This window comes from Salmo salar, chromosome ssa07 (genome assembly GCF_905237065.1).
Source record: "Salmo salar chromosome ssa07, Ssal_v3.1, whole genome shotgun sequence".
NCBI classification, from domain to species: domain Eukaryota; kingdom Metazoa; phylum Chordata; class Actinopteri; order Salmoniformes; family Salmonidae; genus Salmo; species Salmo salar.
In genome coordinates, this window is record NC_059448.1 from 44,324,726 (window position 1) to 44,351,502 (window position 26,777).

Genomic DNA, 26,777 nt, shown 5'->3' on the forward strand with positions numbered 1-26,777 from the left:
GCGACAGAACGACACAACCAAGGAGAGGGAGGAAGAGATGGGTTTAAATAAAGGGCCCGTCTTAAAATAGACACACCTATTCCTCATTTGGGATTGAGTTAGCAGGGAGGATAGGCCCATTCTGCCATGAAAGCCTCTCTCCCCTCTGAACACACCAAAGAAAAGAAGGATGGAGAGAGGAAGATGGAGAGAACGAGAGAAAGACTGTACCACAGTCTCTCTGACTGATCAGCCTTCAGCCTTTTCAAGGACACTTAGGCCTGTTTTCTCTCACACACACACACACACACCACTAGACCTTGTACGGAGAAAGTCTGTAGGTGCACAGAATACATATTACAAAACACACTAATCATTTATCTGTCAGACGCAGTTAAAGGGGCCTTGGCCATTGTAGGAGATTCTGTGTACATGTGATAGAGGGTTAATGGTGTTGTATTTACCCAGGGACGAGCAGGGACCAAGGGACAGCAAATGACATGCATATGCAGATTATCTGCTAATGAAGCAGAGCGAGACTGACTTCAAAAGGCATCCGGCACGAGAGAGAAGCTGAGGGAGAGAGAGAGACCGAGAGAGACTGAAGGAGAAAGGCATCCGGCACGAGAGAGAAGCTGAGGGAGAGAGAGAGACCGAGAGAGACTGAAGGAGAAAGGCATCCGGCACGAGAGAGAAGCTGAGGGAGAGAGAGAGACCGAGAGAGACTGAAGGAGAAAGGCATCCGGCACGAGAGAGAAGCTGAGGGAGAGAGAGAGACCGAGAGAGACTGAAGGAGAAAGGCATCCGGCACGAGAGAGAAGCTGAGGGAGAGAGAGAGACCGAGAGAGACTGAAGGAGAAAGGCATCCGGCACGAGAGAGAAGCTGAGGGAGAGAGAGAGACCGAGAGAGACTGAAGGAGAAAGGCATCCGGCACGAGAGAGAAGCTGAGGGAGAGAGAGAGACCGAGAGAGACTGAAGGAGAAAGGCATCCGGCACGAGAGAGAAGCTGAGGGAGAGAGAGAGACCGAGAGAGACTGAAGGAGAAAGGGAAAGATTTAGGTTGTAAATAATTAGGGAAGAATACTTTGGTTTTGTTTTCCTCTCTGTTTGAGGACAATAAGGCTGTGGGGGACACACACACACACACACACACAAACACTGTTATCTACAGTAATCCGCCACACAGCTGTGTCGTTCCGGAATGTGTGTTTACTTCCTCTACCTTCACACCCTCTACCTTCCTCCTCCCAACACACACACACACACACACAAAGACACACACACAAAGACAGCTTGGTGTATGATTTTATCCTGTGTGTTTTGCTCCCCTAACGAAGTGTTCTCTGGTGGTTTGATTGACACTGGGCTCGTTATTCAGCAGACATTCTGCAGCGGGACTGAGACTCAGAACAAGGTGTGAGAGACGGGGAGGGGTGTTGGGAGGTAGAGAAAGAGGGGGATGAAGGGAGGGGAGGAACAAGGGAGGATAGGGATAAATGAGGGGATATTAGGAGGTGGGGAGGTAGAGAGGGTTGAGGGGGGTTGATAGAACATGGGGGAAATAAAAAGAGGTGGGGTTGATAGAACATGGGGGAAATAAAACGAGGTGGGGTTGATAGAACATGGGGGTAATAAAAAGAGGGGGGGTTGATAGAACATGGGGGAGATAAAAAGAGGGGGGTTGATAGAACATGGGGGAAATAAAAGAGGGGGGTTGATAGAACATGGGGAAATAAAAAGAGGGGGGGTTGATAGAACATGGGGGAAATAAAAAGAGGGGGGGTTGATAGAACATGGGGGAAATAAAAGAGGGGGGATTGATAGAACATGGGGGAAATAAAAGAGGGGGGGTTGATAGAACATGGGGGAAATAAAAAGAGGGGGGGTTGATAGAACATGGGGGAAATAAAAAGAGGGGGGGTTGATAGAACATGGGGTTAGGGTTGATAGAACATGGGGGAAATAAAAAGAGGAGGGGTTGATAGAACATGGGGAAAGAAAAAGAGGGGGGGTTGATAGAACATGGGGAAATAAAAGAGGGGGGGTTGATAGAACATGGGGGAAATAAAAAGAGGAGGGGTTGATAGAACATGGGGGAAATAAAAAGAGGAGGGGTTGATAGAACATGGGGGAAATAAAAAGAGGGGGGGTTGATAGAACATGGGGGAAATAAAAAGAGGGGGGTTGATAGAACATGGGGAAATAAAAAGAGGAGGGGTTGATAGAACATGGGGGAAATAAAAGAGGGGGGGTTGATAGAACATGGGGGAAATAAAAGAGGGGGGGTTGATAGAACATGGGGAAATAAAAAGTGGGGGTTGATAGAACATGGGGAAATAAAAAGAGGGGGGTTTGATAGAACATGGGGAAATAAAAAGAGGGGGGTTGATAGAACATGGGGAAATAAAAAGAGGGGGGGGTTGATAGAACATGGGGGAAATAAAAAGAGGGGGGTTGATAGAACATGGGGAAATTAAAAGAGGAGGGGTTGATAGAACATGGGGAAATAAAAGAGGGGGGGTTGATAGAACATGGGGAAATAAAAAGAGGGGGGGTTGATAGAACATGGGGGAAATAAAAAGAGGAGGGGTTGATAGAACATGGGGGAAATAAAAAGAGGGGGGGTTGATAGAACATGGGGGAAATAAAAAGAGGGGGGGGTTGATAGAACATGGGGAAATAAAAAGAGGGGGGGTTGATAGAACATGGGGAAATAAAAAGAGGGGGGGTTTGATAGAACATGGGGAAATAAAAGAGGGGGGTTGATAGAACATGGGGGAAATAAAAGAGGGGGGGTTGATAGAACATGGGGAAATAAAAAGAGGGGGGTTGATAGAACATGGGGAAATAAAAAGAGGAGGGGTTGATAGAACATGGGGAAATAAAAAGAGGAGGGGTTGATAGAACATGGGGGAAATAAAAAGAGGGGGGTTGATAGAACATGGGGGAAATAAAAAGAGGGGGGGTTGATAGAACATGGGGAAATAAAAAGAGGGGGGGTTGATAGAACATGGGGAAATAAAAAGAGGAGGGGTTGATAGAACATGGGGAAAATAAAAAGAGGGGGGTTGATAGAACATGGGGGAAATAAAAAGAGGGGGGGTTGATAGAACGTGGGGGAAATAAAAAGAGGGGGGGTTGATAGAACATGGGGAAATAAAAGAGGGGGGGTTGATAGAACATGGGGAAATAAAAAGAGGGGGGTTGATAGAACATGGGGGAAATAAAAAGAGGGGGGTTGATAGAACATGGGGGAAATAAAAAGAGGGGGGGTTTGATAGAACATGGGGGAAATAAAAGAGGGGGGGTTGATAGAACATGGGGAAATAAAAAGAGGGGGGTTGATAGAACATGGGGGAAATAAAAAGAGGGGGGGTTGATAGAACATGGGGAAATAAAAAGAGGGGGGGTTGATAGTACATGGGGAAATAAAAAGAGGGGGGTTGATAGAACATGGGGGAAATAAAAGAGGGGGGGTTGATAGAACATGGGGAAATAAAAAGAGGGGGGGTTGATAGAACATGGGGGAAATAAAAAGAGGGGGGGTTGATAGAACATGGGGGAAATAAAAAGAGGGGGGGTTGATAGAACATGGGGGAAATAAAAAGAGGGGGGGTTGATAGAACATGGGGGAAATAAAAAGAGGGGGTGATGGTATTATTATTATCTCTGGGATAATGACAGCTCTGTGAGGTGATTATGGACAATAAGAGGGATCAGCTGTTAGTTAGTAGAGGCTACTGAACACTACTACACACAACCTACCTCGTCCTGACACACACACACACACACACACACACTGTGATGTTTTGTATTGTCGTGGTGGTCCAGTAGGGTAGTACAGGTAGTTGTCCCTCTCTCCTAGCAGCTTGTGTTAGTCCAGGTATTTTACTGTATAGCTCCAGGCCTTAAATTATGCTCTGTAATTATGAGTAGAGCAGCATAAAGAGTGACACACACACAGAGAGAGAGAGACACACACACACACACACAGTAGAGTGTATAATTACCGGGGGCCCACACAATGCCCCGTCTCAGTGCGCTGCGTCTGTTATTGTCTCTACAGCCACCGCGCAGCAACGGGCATCTCACCGTGGCAACAGCGTTAACCATACCGCTGGGCACCGCGGCCCCAGCCTCGGCGCCACTGAATATTCATAAGAGGGGCAGTCTCACTAGATGGCAGTGCAGCCAGCGCCTGGCATGGCTATGCAGATGGACTCACTGGGGAGTGCTGTAAATGAGACAGGAGTGTGTGTGTGTGTGTGTGTGTGTGTGTGTGTGTGTGTGTGTGTGTGTGTGTGTGTGTGTGTGTGTGTTGGCAGCATTGAGGATGACTGGGGTTCATACGTACACAGTATTGTCAGATCCCTGAGATAACAACTCAAATGCTGGAAGAAGAAAGCTAGCAGCCTACACCAGTTCTCTCTCTCTCGCTCTCTCTCTCTGTCTCTCTCTCTCTCTCTCTCTCTCTCTCTGTCTCTCTCTCTCTCTGTCTCTCTCTCTCTCTGTCTGTCTGTCTCTCTGTCTGTCTCTCTCTCTCTGTCTGTCTCTCTCTCTCTGTCTCTCTCTCTCTCTCTCTTTATCTCCTCTCGCTCCCTATCTTTATCTCCTCTCGCTCCCTATCTCTCTCTTTCTCTCACTCTCCCTCTCTTGCTCCCTCACTCAATTCAATTTGCTTTATTGGCATGACGTAACAATGTACATATTGCCAAAGCTTATTTTGGATATTTACAATATAAAAATAAATCAAAATGCGAATCCAAATTGTCAACGGGACAAGACTCTCTCTTTCTACAGTAGAGTCGTGTGGTTGTCAGTGTTTAAGGCTCTTTGCTGGGTCTCTCATGTGTTCCCTGGTGATTGGCAGCAGATGGAAGCCTTCACAACAGCCAGCTTCACAAAATTCAGGAACACACACACAGCACTCACTCTGACGCTTTAAACCCTCTCGTCACACACATCCCAACTATCATCCCAACTACCCCCCCCAAACACACACACACACACACACACACACACACACACACACACACACACACACACACACACACACACACACACACACACACACACACACACACACACACACACACGAGCCATGTAAAGATGGTAGTGTATTAGGTGTGCTGGTGACTGTAGAGCTGAGATGTAGGGGGGGAAACGCTAGTCAGCAGACCTAGGGTCACATCCACTTAGCGTTTACACCAGGGCAGTGTCTGCACCTGTTATTGTGTGTGGGGTTCAATTCTCATTGGGTTTTAATTGCAGAAGGCTTTTCTGGTGGCATGTTCTGTGTTCATCCATTTTTCATCCAAACACATGAATTATGAAGAGACCAACAACAGGGAGGGGCAGAGAGATGGAGGGAGAGAGAGAGAGATGAAGAGGAGGAAGAATAGACACGTTAAATTCAGTTGGGAGCCTAGCTCTGTCTCTCTGTGTCTCTCTCTCTCTCTCCCTCTTTCTTTCTCTCTCCCTCTGGAACGTTCCGTCTCTTTAGTAGACACACAGATAGAGAGACAAGGTGTACACTGCACAGACAGGTCCATCAATCTTCACACACACTCACACACACACACACACACACACACACACACACACACACACACACACACTGTAGAGACAGGATGTCATTACAGTGCAAACAGGACAGAGGTATGTTGGATAAAACCGATCCTTGGAAAAACAAATGCCCTGCACACCAGTAAGGTGTGTGTGTGTGTGTGTGTGTGTGTGTGTGTGTGTGTGTGTGTGTGTGTGTGTGTGTGTGTGTGTGTGTGTGTGTGTGTTGTTGTGTTGTTGTGTGTGTGTGTAAGGCCAGTGAGAGGTGATAGTCAGACCAGATTCAGATCAGTGACCTGGAACACAATGGGTACTGAGAACTGATTCACACACACACACACCACACAGTCAGACAGGTAGACATCCATACCTTCTCTTTATACCAAGATGCCAACAGACAGACGACAGACACAGACAGACACATTTGCTATACACTTCGTCTGTGGAGGAATGTCAATACATAATCAGCCAATTAGAAACCTATGTGAGAATGCATTTATCAGTTACCTAATCATCCATGATATACATGGAAGCCTAAACCACGGTAAGGAGGGTCTGAGAGGTTAGAGGTTCTAGCATAGTGGTGCACAGTGGGTAGTCAATGCCCCCAGCTGTCGTCAGTTATACAGTACACCCTCCCACCCCCCCCCCCCCCCCACACACACACACACACACACACACTCATCCCCCCTTATCTTGCCATCCCACCCTCCCTCCTCATATTGGGCTGATGAACCAGTCTAGACATGAGAGCAGGTTTGACAGGCTGTCCCAGCCCCCGGTCCCCCTGCTCACCCTCCCTGGCCCAGAGGAATGTTTTCCTTCCAGCTGATGCTCTCTGTGAGGGGAGGACAAGATGGATGTCTGTGCCAATGCTGTCGGAGAGAGAGGGAGGAATGGAGGGAGGGTGGGAGAGACTGAAGGAGAGACTGAGGGAGGGAGGGAGGGAGGGTGGGAGAGACTGAGGGTGGGAGAGACTGAGGGAGGGAGGGAGGGAGGGTGGGAGAGACGGAGGGAGGGAGGGAGGGTGGGAGAGACTGAGGGTGGGAGAGACTGAGTGTGGGAGAGACTGAGGGACGGAGGGAGGGACGGAGGGAGGGAGGGAGAGACTGAGGGAGGGAGGGTGGGAGAGACTGAGGGAGGGAGGGAGGGTGGGAGAGACTGTGGGAGGGAGGGAGGGAGGGAGGGAGGGAGGGAGGGGAGGGAGGGAGAGACTGAGGGAGGAACGGAGGGACGGAGGGAGAGACTGAGGGAGGGAGGCAGGGTGGGAGAGACTGAGGGTGGGAGAGACTGACTGACTGAGGGAGGGAGGGACGGAGGGAGGGAGGGACGGAGGGAGGGAGGGTGGGAGAGACGGAGGGAGGGACTGAGGGAGGGAGGGAGGGTGGGAGGGACGGACGGAGGGAGGGACGGAGGGAGGGTGGGTGGTTGAGACGGAGGGTGGGAGAGACTGACTGACTGAGGGAGGGAGGGAGGGAGGGAGGGAGGGAGGGACGGACGGAGGGACGGACGGACGGAGGGAGGGAGGATGGGAGAGACGGAGGGAGGGACTGAGGGAGGGAGGGAGGGAGGGAGGGTGGGAGAGACTGAGGGAGGGAGGGACGGACGGAGGGACGGAGGGAGGGTGGGTGGGAGAGACGGAGGGAGGGACTGAGGGAGGGAGGGAGGGACGGACGGACGGACGGACGGACAGAGGGCGGGAGGGAGGGAGGGTGGGAGAGACGGAGGGAGGGAGGGGGGTAGAGAGGGAGAGAGAGAGAGACTGAGGGAGGGAGGGGGGTAGAGAGGGAGAGAGAGAGAGACTGAGGGAGGGAGGGGGGTAGAGAGGGAGAGATGGTGGTGGGGGTCTATTTAAGTCCAAATACTGTAAGCCTCTCTGTTTGGCCTCTGGCCCTAACTGAGCTGTCTGGTGGATACATTGTAAGTGTACTATATCATTTTCTGGATCCACTAGTTCTTCAGTATACACTAGTTCTTCAGTATACACTAGTTCTTCAGAATACACTATAGTTCTTCAGAATACACTAGTTCTTCAGAATACACTAGTTCTTCAGAATACACTAGTTCTTCAGAATACACTAGTTCTTCAGAATACACTAGTTCTTCAGAATACACTAGTTCTTCAGAATACACTAGTTCTTCAGTATACACTAGTTCTTCAGTATACACTAGTTCTTCAGAATACACTAGTTCTTCAGAATACACTAGTTCTTCAGAATACACTAGTTCTTCAGTATACACTAGTTCTTCAGTATACACTAGTTCTTCAGTATACACTAGTTCTTCAGAATACACTAGTTCTTCAGAATACACTAGTTCTTCAGAATACACTAGTTCTTCAGTATACACTAGTTCTTCAGTATACACTAGTTCTTCAGAATACACTAGTTCTTCAGTATACACTAGTTCTTCAGTATACACTAGTTCTTCAGTATACACTAGTTCTTCGGTATACACTAGTTCTTCGGTATACACTAGTTCTTCAGTATACAGTAGATCTTCGGTATACACTAGTTCTTCGGTATACAGTAGATCTTCGGTATACACTAGTTCTTCGGTATACACTAGTTCTTCGGTATACACTAGTTCTTCGGTATACAGTAGATCTTCAGTATACAGTAGATCTTCGGTATACACTAGTTCTTCGGTATACACTAGTTCTTCGGTATACACTAGTTCTTCAGTATACAGTAGATCTTCAGTATACAGTGTGTGTATCAGATTTGCTCTCCTTCTGTTTGTGTGTGTATGTACAAAACATTAAGAACACCTTCCTAATATTGAGTTGAACCCCATTTTGCCCTCAGAACAGTTCATTGGGGCATGGACTCTACAAGGTGTCGAAAGCGTTCCACAGGGATGCTGGCCCATGTTCACTCCAAGGCTTCCCACAGTTGTGTCAAGTTGGCTGGATGTCCTTTGGGTGGTGGACCATTCTTGATATACACAGGAAACTGTTGAGCGTGAAAAACCCAGTAGCGTTACAGTTCTTGACACACTCAAATTGGTGCTCCTGGCACCTACTACCATACCCCGTTCAAAGGCACTTAAATATTTTGTCTTGCCCATTTACCCTCTGTATGGCACACACACACAATCCATGTCTCAATTGTCTCAAGGCTTTAAAATCCTTCTATAACCTGTCTCCTCTCCTTCATCTGCACTGATTGGTGGCTTTAAGTCTTTTTGTTTTGTACACTCTGTGTGTGTGTGTGTGTGTGTGTGTGTGTGTGTGTGTGTGTGTGTGTGTGTGTGTGTGTGTGTGTGTGTGTGTGTGTGTGTGTGTGTGTGTGTGTGTGTGTGTGATGTTGTGAGGGAAGCTGGGTGTGGAGTTTTTAGCAGAGCTCCAGATGGCTGAGAGACAGGTGAGCCAATTAGAGAGTCTCACTACACGGCAACATCATCACAACCACTGGAACGTTACTGCAACACATTCACAACACTCACACAGCGTTACAGGAACACCGTCACAACACCAGAACGTTATGGCAACACATTCACAACACTCACACAACGTTACAGGAACACTGTCACAACACCAGAACGTTATGGCAACACATTCACAACACTCACACAGCGTTACAGGAACACCGTCACAACACCAGAACGTTATGGCAACACATTCACAACACTCACACAACGTTACAGGAACACCGTCACAACACCAGAACGTTATGGCAACAAATTCCCAACACTCACACAACGTTACAGGAACACCGTCACTACACCGTAACATTACGGCAACATTAAGGTTATACACTTTAACGTTTACGCCAACCCTCTTAAACTGCATGTTAACTACTGCACCTGAACATTACAGCTGTACACGCTGTTACATTACAGCAATGTTGACATCAACACCATCCTACTGTACATCGTTATAGAAACTTTACAGTCATACATTTGTACTTTGGGGAACATTCTGTCCTCATGGTATAATCCACCACGTTTTTCTCTCTCTCTCTAGACCCGGCACAGAGAATGTGCCTGTCTGCTACTTCACACAGAGAGAGCGACGTGAGATTCTTTTTTTGTTGTTCTTCCCAAAATACATTTGTGGAACATAGCTGATATCCATTATCATTGTAGTAATGTGCAAATGTTCCGCGAGACAGAGGGAGGAGAGAGAGAGAGAGAGAGAGTGAGGGAGGAGAGAGAGAGAGAGAGTGAGGGAGGAGAGAGAGAGAGAGAGTGAGGGAGGAGAGAGAGAGAGAGAGAGAGAGAGAGAGGGAGGAGGAGAGAGAGAGGGAGTGAGGGAGGAGGGAGGAGAGAGAGGGAGTGAGGGAGGAGAGAGAGAGTGAGGGAGGGAGGAGGGAGACAGTGAGGGAGGAGCGAGACAGAGTGAGGGAGGAGGGAGACAGAGTGAGGGAGGAGGGAGACAGAGTGAGGGAGGAGAGAGAGAGAGAGTTTGAAGACAGACGGCAGAATCTAAACACAATGCTACTATCTCTCTCTCTCTAGCACATTACTATAAACGGACCAAGGGCAACTATATCGCAAAACTTAATCTCAGAATTAAAGAAGGAATTTACTAGTAACGAGCCTTTTGTCGAACATAGTCACACTCACACACTGATGCACTCAGGCATACACAGATATACACACCGACACACACACACATGCACAAACACACACGCACAACCTCTTACATTCACACACACACACACACACACACACACACACAGACACACTATTTATTCACACAAACACTCTGAAACTCGGGGCAGGCGTCCTGTTGTGTGTTTTCTCCACTGTTAAGAGATAATTGACAAGCCACGAGGGCTGCTTTTCCCTTAATGGAAGGTGACAAATTCATTTCTATGTGCTAATGCTTGTAAATGGAACAGCCCTGCTTTCTCCTGCTTTCCAATGCACAACCACAGACACCTGCCTGTGTGGGGGGGGGGGTAGTGTTTGTGGGTAGTGTTTGTGGGTAGTGTTTGTGGGTAAAGTGTATGGCTGGGTGTCCTTGTGTATTTTTCCTTCCTATACTTTTCTTGTGTAGGCCTATATACCAGGGCTTTAAGTCCTAGTTGACCTTAGGGAAGATATTATTATTACCCATGGTTCTCGGTATTAAAGAGGTGTTGATTAGCCTTGTTGATTGCTCCGTTCTCTGCCTCTTTCTTTTTAATCCATTCCTTTGTCTGCGGCATATGGATGTCCTTGGCTTTGGAGTCGGGAGAAGAGAGGAAGAGCGGTTTATCTCTCCCGTGGGTCCTTCATCCATCCATCCATCCATCCATCCATCCCTCCTTTCATTGTAGATTGTCTCTCTGACCCCACTGTCCTTCTCGGTTCGTCTGAACCACACAGCTGTTTGTTTACTAACCCATAAGGACGTTGTCAGGGCGACAAAAGCTCTGTTATCTGTTCCGACGTAAGACTTGAGACGCCACAACGGATGAAAACATCCCATAATGGGTTCTCTTGTCCTCCGCTGCGTGCATGGGGAAGATAAGATGAATTCTTCATACCCCGGCCTGATTGCAGAATCTTGGATCTAATGCAAGTTTTATTGCCTTCTCCTGTCTTACAGTCAAACTGCCAAGTCAAGTTTTTTCTTTCTTTGGGGAAAAAATCGAAATGATTTATTATTGTTGTATTTTTCTTGCTAGGAAACAGAGGGGGAAAGACTGAGAGAAAGGAAGAGAGAGACAGGGGGAGAGGAGGATGAGAGGATTTCTTGAATGGATGAATACGGGCAGAATGCTTAAGGGGATGTGAGGGGAGTTCGGGATGAGAAAGGGGGGTGAGGAGGAGTGTTGTTCTCTACTCAGTCCGAGTGAGGCCTGAAGAGATACAGATAGAGCGGGAGAAAAAGGAAAAGAAGTGCCTGCAGACTTTGGTCATCCCTCTTTTATGAATAGGAAGCCAAGCTCAGCACAATGGTGACTCTCAGACATCATTTACCCCCCACCTCCCCTTCTACTCCTCTGCCACTCTCCCACACACATTCAAACTCAAACTTTATTGTCACAACTGTTAAAGGTACAATAACGTTGCCAAAGAACTTACTGCTAAGACTTTTTGGTTGCTAATCTCTCTCTTGGCTCGTTCAGTGTGTGTAGTGGTCATGGCTTGGCCCAGGCTTGGTCTTAGTCAAGGACTGGCTCTGGTTTGGCATGGTTAGTACAAAGGTCCCTGCCCTCCCTGAGTCTGGCTAGGAGAGTACACCGCCTGTCATGCGTTACCATGACAACGCTCTTACATCAGATAGTGCCCCCCATGCAGCCAATGGGCATTGACCTTTCACTGTCAGACTGAGTTAGAAAGAGGAAGAGGGAAAGAGAGGGTAAGAGGGAGAGAAAGGGAGTGAGTGGGAGAGAGAGAGAAAGAGAGAGAGAGAGAGAGAGAGAAAAGAGAGAGAGAGATCCATAAGTAGGTCATTTCATTCAACTGTAAACACCATAGGAAGACAAGACCGTGACAGCTACTGTATATTTGTGCAGTGGCCTGAAGTTACAATGATGTCACACTACTGTGTGTGTGTGTGTGTGTGTGTGTGTGTGTGTGTGTGTGTGTGTGTGTGTGTGTGTGTGTGTGTGTGTGTGTGTGTGTGTGTGCGCATGAGAGGTGAGGAAAAAGAGCAAAAATGAGAAATATGATTGGGTTAGTTAGGGTGTTAGGGCGGCATGCAATCATGCTAAAATCCGCAGCAAATGAGAATTGATCCAAGATTGTCATTTGTCATTTCCTCAGGTCTGTATGTGTGCTGGCCTCTCACCCCTCTCTCAGACATGACCAGATGTTCACGGCCCCTCCAGGACTGATCCTAGAGCAGCAGACGAGATTTACAGAAGGAGATTGGCACTTACAGCAGGAAATATCCAGATTTAAGGTTTAGGATGGCATCAGGGCCTGTGATGGAATATGGATAGAATACATTTAAAATGTAGAACTGAGTAAGAAGTAGGATAGTGAATATGACCCTCAGATTTGCAATGAAAAACCAACAGATGGACTAAATTCAGCAATTAGGGCTTGGAGTTTGAAGCTGAGCTGTGTACTGCATCTTAACTATGAATATACTTGTTTATTCAAAGTGTTGTTTTGGTCCCTTGCAGGTGTTGTAAAGGACATATATTATTTTGCACTGTATTGCAAACATTCTAATGAAGCTCCCAGACAATCCATAACTTTAAAAACCTCTATCCTCATTGCATGCAGGCACACACACGCACACACATTGAGACATTAATGAAGCTGTAGGCTTCTCTTTTTTGTTGTTCCTGGCTCAGTGAAACATGCATAAATCATAATAAACAGAAGGATGACTTTTTTTATCAGCTGCTTCCTGAGTCTTCTGTCTCCGTCTCCTGTGAGTAGGACAGGCTCTGATGTGACAGATACCCGATTTTGTGTGTGTGTGTGTGTGTGTGTGTGTGTGTGTGTGTGTGTGTGTGTGTGTGTGTGTGTGTGTGTGTGTGTGTGTGTGTGTGTGTGTGTATGACAGGTAGTGGAGCCTAGCTGTAGCTGCTGGCAGGGCCCCCTTAGGGAGGGCCACTAGCTGAGACAGGTCTGTCTTTTAGCTGGGAAACAACATGGAATGTATTGGCCATATCCAGTAGGCCAGCTCCATAGCTCCATTCACTGGGGACTGGGCTGGACTGGACAGCTGGACTGAGCTGGACTGCACTGTAGGCTAGCCGATGCTCGGCTGGGCTGAACTAGGTTAAAACTGGTCTGTGCTGGCCTAGAATAAACTGAGTTGGACTAGATCAGAGTTCGACTGGGCTGGGTCAGGCTGGTCTGCTCAGGGATAGTATTAGAGTAAAATAGGCCCACAACACAACAACATGAGCTGAGCCGTCAGGGGAGATTACTTCAGCCAGGCAAGCCAGCAGGGTCTCCACCGCTCCACCAGAGAGAGAGAGAGAGAAAGAGAGAGAGAGAGAGAGAGAGAGAGAGAGAAGGAGGGAGGGGTAGAGAGAGAGAGCGGGAGGCAGAGGGGAGGGGACGAGAGAACGTGTGTTTCTGTAATGCGAATAGGAACGAGAGAGCGCGAGGAACGAGAGAGAGAGAGAGACCGAGAGCAGAAAGCCGCCTCTTGTTGTGAAACAGAAAAAGAGGGTGAACAAAAAAGCGATCGGAGGAGAAAACCAGCGGTTGGGAGCAGAGCAGAGATGTTGCAGCTCTCGTCCGAGCTGGGCTTTGTGCAGAGTGTGTGTGTCGACGGCATATGCTGCCCCCCCTCTGCACCCCACCCCACCGGCGGATCCATGAGGGCCGACGAGCTGCCGCTGAGGTACACACACACACACACACACACACACACACACACACACACACACACACATATATATATATATATGTCAGAACCATACCCAGACCCTCTCTCATGTGATCTCCTGTTTTAGGGTGTGTTTTGTTTTCTGGTTCAGTCTGTGTTTCTGTCATATCTCACTGCAATGTCTGTCAGTGTCTGCTCCTCTCTCTCCGCCTCTCGCTCTCTTTCTCGCTTGTTGTTCTGTTTAGGTATCCCTCCTTTCTGTCCTGCGACTGTTCATTTGTTCAAGTGTAAAATCCAATGCTTGTGCCTCTCTTGCTCTCTTTTCCTCTCCAACCCATCCTCCTTTTTCATGCCTCCTCTCTCTGTATGTGAGTCATGGAGGGGTAAGCGGAGGGGTGGTAGGGACGATGTGAGGGGCTTTATCCCTCTCTAGGGGGTGGAGGCTGGCCAGGGAACGGGGCGGTGGATCAGGACTGTGTTTATACTACTCGCTGTAATCCAGAGAGGAGAGGAGAGGAGAGGAGAGGAGAGGAGAGGAGAGGAGAGGAGAGGAGAGGAGAGGAGAGGAGAGGAGAGGAGAGGAGAGGAGAGGAGAGGAGAGGAGAGGTGGGGCGGGCAGGGTGGAAAGCAGGAGAATAGAGAGAAAGAGGGTAGACTAGACTCCATATTTGGATTCTGGGTGAAAAATGTGCCTGTTTCATTCCGCCGTCATATTTATCAAAAACAGACAAAACCTTTTCATGTTTGATCAACAGAATCTCCAACCTCTCCTTCTCTGTATCTCTCTCTTTTTCCATCTCTCTTATCCCTCTCTCCCTCGTTTCCGGAATTTTTTGGGGGTTGTTGAAAGATGTCTGCTTTGTTTATTTGGATCTCAGTCAGAGAGAGAGTGAGGGAAAAAAGGAGGGAGGTGAGGAAGAGGGGGGGACAATGGGGCGGTTACAGAAACATCCAGCTCCAAAGAGACAGACACAGACAAACAATAAGTCTGCCAGCCAGCCACTTCAGTCTGCCGTACTCACTATCTCTCTCTCCTCCACATTTAATCTCTCTCTCTCTCCTCCACATTTAATCTCTCTCTCTCCTCCACATTTAACCTCTCTCTCACTCTCTCCTCCACATGTAATATCTCTCTCTCCTCCACATTTAATCTCTCTCTCTCTCTCTCTCCTCCACATTTAACCTCTCTCTCACTCTCTCCTCCACATGTAATATCTCTCTCTCCTCCACATTTAATCTCTCTCTCTCTCCTCCACATTTAATCTCTCTCTCTCCTCCACATTTAATCTCTCTCTCTCTCCTCCACATTTAATCTCTCTCTCACCTCCACATTTAATCTCTCTCTCTCCTCCACATTTAATCTCTCTCTCTCCTCCACATTTACTCTCTCTCTCTCTCTCTCTCTCCTCCACATGTAATATCTCTCTCTCCTCCACATGTAATATCTCTCTCTCCTCCACATGTAATATCTCTCTCTCCTCCACATTTAATCTCTCTCTCTCTCCTCCACATTTAATCTCTCTCTCTCTCCTCCACATTTAATCTCTCTCTCTCCTCCACATGTAATATCTCTCTCTCCTCCACATTTAATATCTCTCCTCCACATTTAATCTCTCTCTCTCCTCCACATTTAATCTCTCTCTCTCTCCTCCACATTTAATCTCTCTCTCTCTCCTCCACATTTAATCTCTCTCTCCTCCACATTTAACCTCTCTCTCACTCTCTCCTCCACATTTAATATCTCTCCTCCACATTTAATCTCTCTCTCTCCTCCACATTTAATCTCTCTCTCTCCTCCACATTTAATCTCTCTCTCTCTCCTCCACATTTAATCTCTCTCTCACTCTCTCCTCCACATTTAACCTCTCTCTCTCCTCCACATTTAACCTCTCTCTCTCCTCCACATTTAATCTCTCTCTCTCCTCCACATTTAATCTCTCTCTCTCTCCTCCACATTTAATCTCTCTCTCTCCTCCACATTTAATCTCTCTCTCTCTCCTCCACATTTAACCTCTCTCTCTCTCCTCCACATTTAATCTCTCTCTCTCCTGCACATTTAATCTCTCTCTCTCCTCCACATTTAACCTCTCTCTCACTCTCTCCTCCACATGTAATATCTCTCTCTCCTCCACATTTAATCTCTCTCTCCTCCACATTTAATCTCTCTCTCTCCTCCACATTTAATCTCTCTCTCTCTCCTCCACATTTAATCTCTCTCTCTCTGTCCTCCACATTTAACCTCTCTCTCACTCTCTCCTCCACATTTAATCTCACTCTCTCCTCCACATTTAATCTCTCTCTCTCTCTCCTCCACATTTAATCTCTCTCTCTCTCTCCTCCACATTTAATCTCTCTCTCTCTCTCCTCCACATTTAACCTCTCTCTCACTCTCTCCTCCACATGTAATCTCTCTCACTCTCTCCTCCACATGTAATCTCTCTCTCTCTCTCCTCCACATTTAATCTCTCTCTCTCTCCTCCACATGTAATCTCTCTCTCTCTCCTCCACATTTACCCTCTCTCTCACTCTCTCCTCCACATTTAATCTCTCTCTCACTCTCTCCTCCACATTTAATCTCTCTCTCTCTCTCTCCTCCACATTTAATCTCTCTCTCTCTCTCTCCTCCACATTTAATCTCTCTCTCTCTCTCCTCCACATTTAATCTCTCTCTCTCTCCTCCACATTTAATCTCTCTCTCTCTCTCCTCCACATTTAATCTCTCTCTCTCTCTCCTCCACATTTAATCTCTCTCTCTCCTCCACATTTAACCTCTCTCTCACTCTCTCCTCCACATGTAATATCTCTCTCTCTCCACATTTAATCTCTCTCTCTCTCTCTCCTCCACATTTAATCTCTCTCTCTCTCTCCTCCACATTTAACCTCTCTCTCACTCTCTCCTCCACATGTAATCTCTCTCTCCTCCACATTTAATCTCTCTCTCTCTCCTCCACATTTAATCTCTCTCTCTCCTCCACATTTAATCTCTCTCTCTCCTCCACATTTAATCTCTCTCTCTCCTCCACATTTAACCTCTCTCTCACTCTCTCCTCCACATGTAATCTCTCTCACTCTCTCCTCCACATGTAATCTCTCTCTCTCTCTCCTCCACATTTAATCTCTCTCTCTCTCCTCCACATTTAATCTCTCTCTCTCCTCCACATTTAATCTCTCTCTCTCCTCCACATTTAATCTCTCTCTCTCTCTCTCCTCCACATTTAATCTCGCTCTCTCTCTCCTCCACATTTAACCTCTCTCTCACTCTCTCCTCCACATGTAATATCTCTCTCTCCTCCACATTTAATCTCTCTCTCTCTCTCCTCCACATTTAATCTCTCTCTCTCTCCTCCACATTTAATCTCTCTCTCTCTCTCCTCCACATTTAACCTCTCTCTCACTCTCTCCTCCACATGTAATCTCTCTCTCCTCCACATTTAATCTCTCTCTCTCCTCCACATTTAATCTCTCTCTCCTCCACATTTAATCTCTCTCTCTCTCCTCCACATTTAACATATCTCTCTCTCCTTAATCTCTCTCTCTCTCTCCTCCACATTTAATCTCTCTCTCTCTCTCTCTCCTCCACATTTAATCTCTCTCTCTCCTCCACATTTAATCTCTCTCTCTCCTCCACATTTAACCTCTCTCTCACTCTCTCCTCCACATGTAATCTCTCTCTCTCTCCTCCACATTTAATCTCTCTCTCTCCTCCACATTTACCCTCTCTCTCACTCTCTCCTCCACATTTAATCTCTCTCTCACTCTCTCCTCCACATTTAATCTCTCTCTCTCTCTCTCTCTCCTCCACATTTAATCTCTCTTTCTCTCTCCTCCACATTTAATCTCTCTCTCTCCTCCACATTTAATCTCTCTCTCTCCTCCACATTTAATCTCTCTCTCTCCTCCACATTTAACCTCTCTCTCACTCTCTCCTCCACATGTAATATCTCTCTCTCCTCCACATTTAATCTCTCTCTCTCCTCCACATTTAATCTCTCTCTCTCCTCCACATTTAATCTCTCTCTCTCTCCTCCATATTTAATCTCTCTCCCTCTCTCCTCCACATTTAACCTCTCTCTCACTCTCTCCTCCACATTTAATCTCACTCTCTCCTCCACATTTAATCTCTCTCTCTCTCTCCTCCACATTTAATCTCTCTCTCTCTCCTCCACATTTAATCTCTCTCTCTCTCTCCTCCACATTTAATCTCTCTCTCTCCTCCACATTTAATCTCTCTCTCTCCTCCACATTTAATCTCTCTCTCTCCTCCACATTTAATCTCTCTCTCTCCTCCACATTTAACCTCTCTCTCACTCTCTCCTCCACATGTAATATCTCTCTCCTCCACATTTAATCTCTCTCTCTCTCTCCTCCACATTTAACCTCTCTCTCTCTCCTCCACATGTAATCTCTCTCACTCTCTCCTCCACATGTAATCTCTCTCTCTCTCCTCCACATTTAATCTCTCTCTCTCTCTCCTCCACATTTAATCTCTCTCTCTCCTCCACATTTAATCTCTCTCTCTCCTCCACATTTAATCTCTCTCTCTCTCTCTCCTCCACATTTAATCTCTCTCTCTCCTCCACATTTAATCTCTCTCTCCTCCACATTTAATCTCTCTCTCTCCTCCACATTTAATCTCTCTCTCTCTCTCTCTCCTCCACATTTAATCTCTCTCTCTCCTCCACATTTAATCTCTCTCTCTCCTCCACATTTAACCTCTCTCTCACTCTCTCCTCCACATGTAATATCTCTCTATCCTCCACATTTAATCTCTCTCTCTCTCTCTCCTCCACATGTAATCTCTCTCTCTCTCCTCCACATTTAATCTCTCTCTCTCCTCCACATTTACCCTCTCTCTCACTCTCTCCTCCACATTTAATCTCTCTCTCACTCTCTCCTCCACATTTAATCTCTCTCTCTCTCTCTCTCTCCTCCACATTTAATCTCTCTTTCTCTCTCCTCCACATTTAATCTCTCTCTCTCTCTCTCCTCCACATTTAATCTCTCTCTCTCCTCCACATTTAATCTCTCTCTCCTCCACATTTAACCTCTCTCTCACTCTCTCCTCCACATGTAATATCTCTCTCTCCTCCACATTTAATCTCTCTCTCTCCTCCACATTTAATCTCTCTCTCTCTCCTCCACATTTAATCTCTCTCTCTCTCCTCCACATTTAATCTCTCTCTCTCTCCTCCACATTTAATCTCTCTCTCTCTCCTCCACATTTAACCTCTCTCTCACTCTCTCCTCCACATGTAATATCTCTCTCTCCTCCACATTTAATCTCTCTCTCTCCTCCACATTTAATCTCTCTCTCCTCCACATTTAATCTCTCTCTCCTCCACATTTAATCTCTCTCTCTCTCCTCCACATTTAACATATCTCTCTCTCCTTAATCTCTCTCTCTCTCTCCTCCACATTTAATCTCTCTCTCTCCTCCACATTTAATCTCTCTCTCTCCTCCACATTTAACCTCTCTCTCACTCTCTCCTCCACATGTAATATCTCTCTCTCCTCCACATTTAATCTCTCTCTCTCTCTCTCCTCCACATGTAATCTCTCTCTCTCTCCTCCACTTTTAATCTCTCTCTCTCCTCCACATTTACCCTCTCTCTCACTCTCTCCTCCACATTTAATCTCTCTCTCACTCTCTCCTCCACATTTAATCTCTCTCTCTCTCTCTCTCCTCCACATTTAATCTCTCTTTCTCTCTCCTCCACATTTAATCTCTCTTTCTCTCTCCTCCACATTTAATCTCTCTCTCTCTCTCTCCTCCACATTTAATCTCTCTCTCTCCTCCACATTTAATCTCTTTCTCTCCTCCACATTTAACCTCTCTCTCACTCTCTCCTCCACATGTAATATCTCTCTCTCCTCCACATTTAATCTCTCTCTCTCCTCCACATTTAATCTCTCTCTCTCCTCCACATTTAATCTCTCTCTCTCTCCTCCATATTTAATCTCTCTCCCTCTCTCCTCCACATTTAACCTCTCTCTCACTCTCTCCTCCACATTTAATCTCACTCTCTCCTCCACATTTAATCTCTCTCTCTCTCTCCTCCACATTTAATCTCTCTCTCTCTCTCCTCCACATTTAATCTCTCTCTCTCTCTCTCCTCCACATTTAATCTCTCTCTCTCCTCCACATTTAATCTCTCTCTCTCCTCCACATTTAATCTCTCTCTCTCCTCCACATTTAATCTCTCTCTCTCCTCCACATTTAACCTCTCTCTCACTCTCTCCTCCACATGTAATATCTCTCTCCTCCACATTTAATCTCTCTCTCTCTCTCCTCCACATTTAACCTCTCTCTCTCTCCTCCACATGTAATCTCTCTCACTCTCTCCTCCACATGTAATCTCTCTCTCTCTCCTCCACATTTAATCTCTCTCTCTCTCTCCTCCACATTTAATCTCTCTCTCTCCTCCACATTTAATCTCTCTCTCTCTCTCTCCTCCACATTTAATCTCTCTCTCTCCTCCACATTTAATCTCTCTCTCTCTCTCCTCCACATTTAATCTCTCTCTCTCTCCTCCACATTTAACCTCTCTCTCTCTCTCCTCCACATTTAATCTCTCTCTCTCTCTCTCCTCCACATTTAATCTCTCTCTCTCCTCCACATTTAATCTCTCTCTCTCTCTCCTCCACATTTAACCTCTCTCTCACTCTCTCCTCCACATGTAATATCTCTCTCTCCTCCACATTTAATCTCTCTCTCTCCTCCACATTTAATCTCTCTCTCCTCCACATTTAATCTCTCTCTCTCCTTAATCTCTCTCTCTCTCTCCTCCACATTTAATCTCTCTCTCTCTCTCTCTCCTCCACATTTAATCTCTCTCTCTCCTCCACATTTAATCTCTCTCTCTCCTCCACATTTAACCTCTCTCTCACTCTCTCCTCCACATGTAATATCTCTCTCTCCTCCACATTTAATCTCTCTCTCTCTCTCTCCTCCACATGTAATCTCTCTCTCTCTCCTCCACATTTAATCCCTCTCTCTCCTCCACATTTACCCTCTCTCTCACTCTCTCCTCCACATTTAATCTCTCTCTCACTCTCTCCTCCACATTTAATCTCTCTCTCTCTCTCTCTCTCTCCTCCACATTTAATCTCTCTTTCTCTCTCCTCCACATTTAATCTCTCTCTCTCTCTCTCCTCCACATTTAATCTCTCTCTCTCCTCCACATTTAATCTCTCTCTCTCCTCCACATTTAACCTCTCTCTCACTCTCTCCTCCACATGTAATATCTCTCTCTCCTCCACATTTAATCTCTCTCTCTCCTCCACATTTAATCTCTCTCTCTCTCTCCTCCACATTTAATCTCTCTCTCTCTCCTCCACATTTAATCTCTCTCTCTCTCCTCCACATTTAATCTCTCTCTCTCTCTCCTCCACATTTAACCTCTCTCTCACTCTCTCCTCCACATGTAATATCTCTCTCTCCTCCACATTTAATCTCTCTCTCTCCTCCACATTTAATCTCTCTCTCCTCCACATTTAATCTCTCTCTCCTCCACATTTAATCTCTCTCTCTCTCCTCCACATTTAACATATCTCTCTCTCCTTAATCTCTCTCTCTCTCTCCTCCACATTTAATCTCTCTCTCTCCTCCACATTTAATCTCTCTCTCTCCTCCACATTTAACCTCTCTCTCACTCTCTCCTCCACATGTAATATCTCTCTCTCCTCCACATTTAATCTCTCTCTCTCTCTCTCCTCCACATGTAATCTCTCTCTCTCTCCTCCACATTTAATCTCTCTCTCTCCTCCACATTTACCCTCTCTCTCACTCTCTCCTCCACATTTAATCTCTCTCTCACTCTCTCCTCCACATTTAATCTCTCTCTCTCTCTCTCCTCCACATTTAATCTCTCTTTCTCTCTCCTCCACATTTAATCTCTCTCTCTCTCTCTCCTCCACATTTAATCTCTCTCTCTCCTCCACATTTAATCTCTCTCTCTCCTCCACATTTAACCTCTCTCTCACTCTCTCCTCCACATGTAATATCTCTCTCTCCTCCACATTTAATCTCTCTCTCTCCTCCACATTTAATCTCTCTCTCTCTCCTTCATATTTAATCTCTCTCTCTCTCTCCTCCATATTTAATCTCTCTCTCTCTCTCCTCCACATTTAACCTCTCTCTCACTCTCTCCTCCACATTTAATCTCACCTTCTCCTCCACATTTAATCTCACTCTCTCCTCCACATTTAATCTCTCTCTCTCTCTCTCTCCTCCACATTTAATCTCTCTCTCTCTCCTCCACATTTAATCTCTCTCTCTCTCCTCCACATTTAATCTCTCTCTCTCTCTCTCCTCCACATTTAATCTCTCTCTCTCCTCCACATTTAATCTCTCTCTCTCCTCCACATTTAATCTCTCTCTCTCCTCCACATTTAACCTCTCTCTCACTCTCTCCTCCACATGTAATATCTCTCTCCTCCACATTTAATCTCTCTCTCTCTCTCCTCCACATTTAACCTCTCTCTCTCTCCTCCACATGTAATCTCTCTCACTCTCTCCTCCACATGTAATCTCTCTCTCTCTCTCCTCCACATTTAATCTCTCTCTCTCTCCTCCACATTTAATCTCTCTCTCTCCTCCACATTTAATCTCTCTCTCTCTCTCTCCTCCACATTTAATCTCTCTCTCTCCTCCACATTTAATCTCTCTCTCTCCTCCACATTTAACCTCTCTCTCACTCTCTCCTCCACATGTAATATCTCTCTCTCCTCCACATTTAATCTCTCTCTCTCTCTCCTCCACATTTAATCTCTCTCTCTCTCTCCTCCACATTTAACCCCTCTCTCACTCTCTCCTCCACATGTAATCTCTCTCTCTCTCTCCTCCACATTGAATATCTCTCTCTCTCCTCCACATGTAATCTCTCTCTCTCTCCTCCACATTTAATCTCTCTCTCTCCTTCACATTTACCCTCTCTCTCACTCTCTCCTCCACATTTAATCTCTCTCTCACTCTCTCCTCCACATTTAATCTCTCTCTCTCCACATTTAATCTCTCTCTCTCCTCCACATTTAACCTCTCTCTCCTCTTTCCACATGTAATATCTCTCTCTCCTCCACATTTAATCTCTCTCTCTCTCTCTCCTCCACATTTAATCTCTCTCTCTCTCCTCCACATTTAATCTCTCTCTCTCTCTCTCCTCCACATTTAATATCTCTCTCTCTCTCTCCTCCACATTTAACCTCTCTCTCACTCTCTCCTCCACATGTAATCTCTCTCTCTCTCTCCTCCACATTTAATCTCTCTCTCCTCCACATTTAATCTCTCTCTCCTCCACATTTAATCTCTCTCTCTCCTCCACATTTAATCTCTCTCTCTCCTCCACATTTAATCTCTCTCTCTCCTCCACATTTAACCTCTCTCTCACTCTCTCCTCCACATGTAATATCTCTCTCTCCTCCACATTTAATCTCTCTCTCTCTCCTCGACATTTAATCTCTCTCTCTCCTCCACATTGAATCTCTCTCTCTCCTCCACATTTAATCTCTCTCTCTCTCCTCCACATTTAATATCTCTCTCTCTCTCCTCCACATTTAATATCTCTCTCTCTCTCCTCCACATTTAATCTCTCTCTCTCTCCTCCACATTTAACCTCTCTCTCACTCTCTCCTCCACATGTAATATCTCTCTCTCCTCCACATTTAATCTCTCTCTCTCTCTCTCCTCCACATTTAATCTCTCTCTCTCCTCCACATTTAATCTCTCTCTCTCTCTCCTCCACATTTAACCTCTCTCTCACTCTCTCCTCCACATTTAATCTCTCTCTCTCCTCCACATTTAATCTCTCTCTCCTCCACATTTAATCTCTCTCTCTCCTCCACATTTAATCTCTCTCTCTCCTCCACATTTAATCTCTCTCTCTCTCCTCCACATTTAATCTCTCTCTCTCTCCTCCACATTTAATCTCTCTCTCTCTCCTCCACATTTAATCTCTCTCTCACTCTCTCCTCCACATTTAATCTCTCTCACTCTCTCCTCCACATGTAATATCTCTCACTCTCTCCTCCACATTTAATCTCTCTCTCTTTTTCCTCCACATTTAATCTCTCTCTCTCTCCTCCACATTTTATCATTACTCCCTGATTTATAGAGGTGTATTTTTGCAATATAAACCACATGTACCTTTTAAGAGTTAATAGCTATTTAAAACATGGCTTAGCCTCATACTGATGAACACAGCCCAGACGTGGTAAAACAATAATAAATCACCCATCAGCCTTGTGTATTAATGCTTTATTATGGGACAATAAAACCAAGACAGGGATGGATGGGCCTCCTTTATAAGCCCAGTCAGCATTAAACCAAGCGCTCCCTTTCAAGTGTGCTTCTCTAAGTGTGCCTCCCTTATGGCCTATCGGGTAGAAGTCTCCTTTTAGGACCCTTCCTGTTGGTTTAGAGAACACAGTTATGGCACCTCTCTCTCTCATTATTCAGGAAACAGAGAAGGTGGAGGCAATGGACTCTAAAATAGTCCCCGGGCCCTCATGAATCTGCCCAACCACCCGCTACAGCAAAGTGAAAAGAGCACGTCAGAATCACTACGCCCTATTTAATCGCCGGCCCACCTTTTCAATAAGGAGAGTCAGGCTGGGTCAGTTAGTACATGGTGGTTATGAATGTATGGGTACGTGTGTGTGTGTATGCGTTGCACACAGACACACTCTCTCACACACACACACACACACACACACACACACACACACACACACACACACACACACACACAGCTACACCTGGGTCGGTCCCCTAGCACAGTCCTGCTTTGTATACAGCCCCTCTCTCTTCTCTGGATCAATAGTCGTTAGTTCATCAGTAGTCAATCAGTCTAATACGATTATGCTTAATAAGAGATTCCCCATCTGGAAGTAACACCCAGTATCAACACACTCTCACACACACTCACACACACCAGCGAGAGGGTAAGAGTGCATGTGTGAGAGCAAGGGAGTGAATGAGCTGTGGCTGTGAGCTTGTAGGTGTGTGTGTGTGTGTGTTTGCATCAGAGTGTGTCTGTATACGTGCATCTGTGCTTGTGTGTGTGTGTGTGTGCGTGCGTGCACACCTGTGTGTGTGTGTGTGTGTGTGTGTGTGTGTGTGTGTGTGTGTGTGTGTGTGTGTGTGTGTGTGTGTGTGTGTGTGTGTGTGTGTGTGTGTGTGTGTGTGTGTGTGTGCTGGGTGGTTGTTATCAGAATGACACCATCCTGCTCTCTCTCTGCTCAGCCCCAGAGGATCAGTGGAGCTGCACCAGTTTCAAATGAAAATAAATGAGAGGCAGTGACCGCTACTGCCTGGGTCCCACTTTAATGAGGAAAATAACAGAGGGGAGGAGGGGGGGTGGCGAGAGAGGGAGGGGGGATAGAGGGAGGGGTGCAGGGAGAAGGTGGTTAGGGGAGGCGGAGAGTGTGAGAGGGAGTGAGAGAAAGAAAGAGGGCAGCACAGATTGGATGGAGATGGAGGGAAGGAGAGAGGGATATGTAATGAATGGAGGGTCCACAGCCAGCCGGCTTTATTTTAACTCCTCTCTGTCACCGTGGCGATGGCCAATTACAGCCGGAGCGCGCTCTGTTGCACTACAGCTGGACTGGACAGTGTTTTGGACAGCCTCTATCCTCCTACACCCATACAGGACACTGTACCACTGAATGTGTACCTATGTGGGTGTTTGTGGGGGAGGTGTGTACAGACAGTGTTTTACCCCTGCTAGTGATGTTTAACAGTGTATTACCTTCAGTAATAATATAACAGAGACACTAAGGGTCTAGCTAATACAGGATGGATTATTCCATAGTTCTCCCAGATTACTGCCAACATGGGACTACAGGTCTATGGCTAACACAACACAGGACAGTCTGGCTAGCCAAACACACAGCAGTATAGCATAGCAAGGAACAGCCAAGGCCAGCTCAGCCTTTACTGTGAAGTTTCCATGCTGTATTGTTGTTTTGAACGGTTTCTTGCGACTCAGATCATTTGAGCTCAACAATGCACAGTGTTTTCTGGTGTGATACTGTCCAGACTGTCCAGACAGCTGAGGAAGTGCAGTAAGGGGACAGGGTCAAATTAGACAGTCTCTTCTTCTGTCTCTGTCTCCCAGTTCAGTTTAAAGGCGTGTAGACCAGACCCCTGAGGCAGACCGGAGCTACAGTTCAGCCATCAGGGTATGAGGGTCACCCCTCAAGTCACGTGCTATTTGCTCAACAGCCAGAGACTTGTTCGGAATGTCTTAGAAAAACCTGTGTGTGTGTGTGCGTGTGCGTGTGTGCGTGCGTGCGTGCGTGCGTGCGTTAAACAGGTCATGGGGCATTTATTAATATAGGGAAGCAGCTTCACAGGTAGACCTACTGAACCGTACCAACCAGCCAATCAGATTGAAGGAGAGAGTCTGGACACTCTAGAACACTCTAGAACATGTTCCAAACATGAACCAGACCAATATAGATGGCTGACTGAGAGGGAGGGGGTCTGTGTTTAGAGAACAGAAATACCTCCTCTATTACTATTTAAGTTGACTTACACATTGTGTGTAGCGTTTGAGCGTTTGTCTGTCTGTGTGTAGCTGGCCTGTAGCAGGTTCCTCCCATGTCCACTTAGCCTCAATCACAGCTGCTTGCTCTCCTGCTTTATTCATGAACTCACATGAAATATTCACGTCTCAAAAACAGACACTCATCACGAGTGTAGCACGCTGTTACCCACAATCCTTTGGGTGAGAGAAAGAAGCGGAGCAGGGAAGCTGCAGCGGAAGGATGATGATTATTATTTTGGGAGTGTCTCACTTTGATGATGTAACGCTAGTGGTTATTCTGTCTTACGGAGGTGTTTGAACTGTCTGAACTCCTGCTGCAAGGTACGTTAGAGAGGTTGGTTCAGATCTATGTTAGTCCTGCGTGATGTGTTCTCCATCTCTCTCTCTCTCTCTCTCTCTCTCTCTCTCTCTCTCTCTCTCTCCCTCTCTCTCTCCCCCTCCCTCTCTCTCTCTC

At 46.4% G+C, this 26,777-nt stretch overlaps 1 protein-coding gene across 24 annotated transcripts in view; it reads left to right on the forward strand.

Annotated features, from left to right (window-relative positions):
* Positions 1 to 26,777, forward strand: part of LOC106609337 (CUGBP Elav-like family member 2) — a 189,266-nt gene that overhangs the window by 56,571 nt on the left and 105,918 nt on the right. For 6 of the 24 annotated variants that reach the window (XM_045722027.1, XM_014208043.2, XM_014208046.2 and 3 more), the window contains exon 1: positions 13,501 to 13,793. The exons of 1 other annotated variant lie outside the window; for it this stretch is intronic. In XM_045722027.1, the coding sequence (XP_045577983.1) occupies positions 13,528 to 13,793 (266 nt within the window). In that variant the 5' untranslated portion in view covers positions 13,501 to 13,527. Of the gene's footprint in view, positions 1 to 13,497; positions 13,794 to 26,777 lie in introns of those variants that run through there. 17 more of the 24 variants (XM_014208053.2, XM_014208062.2, XM_045722036.1 and 14 more) reach the window with 7 other exon arrangements.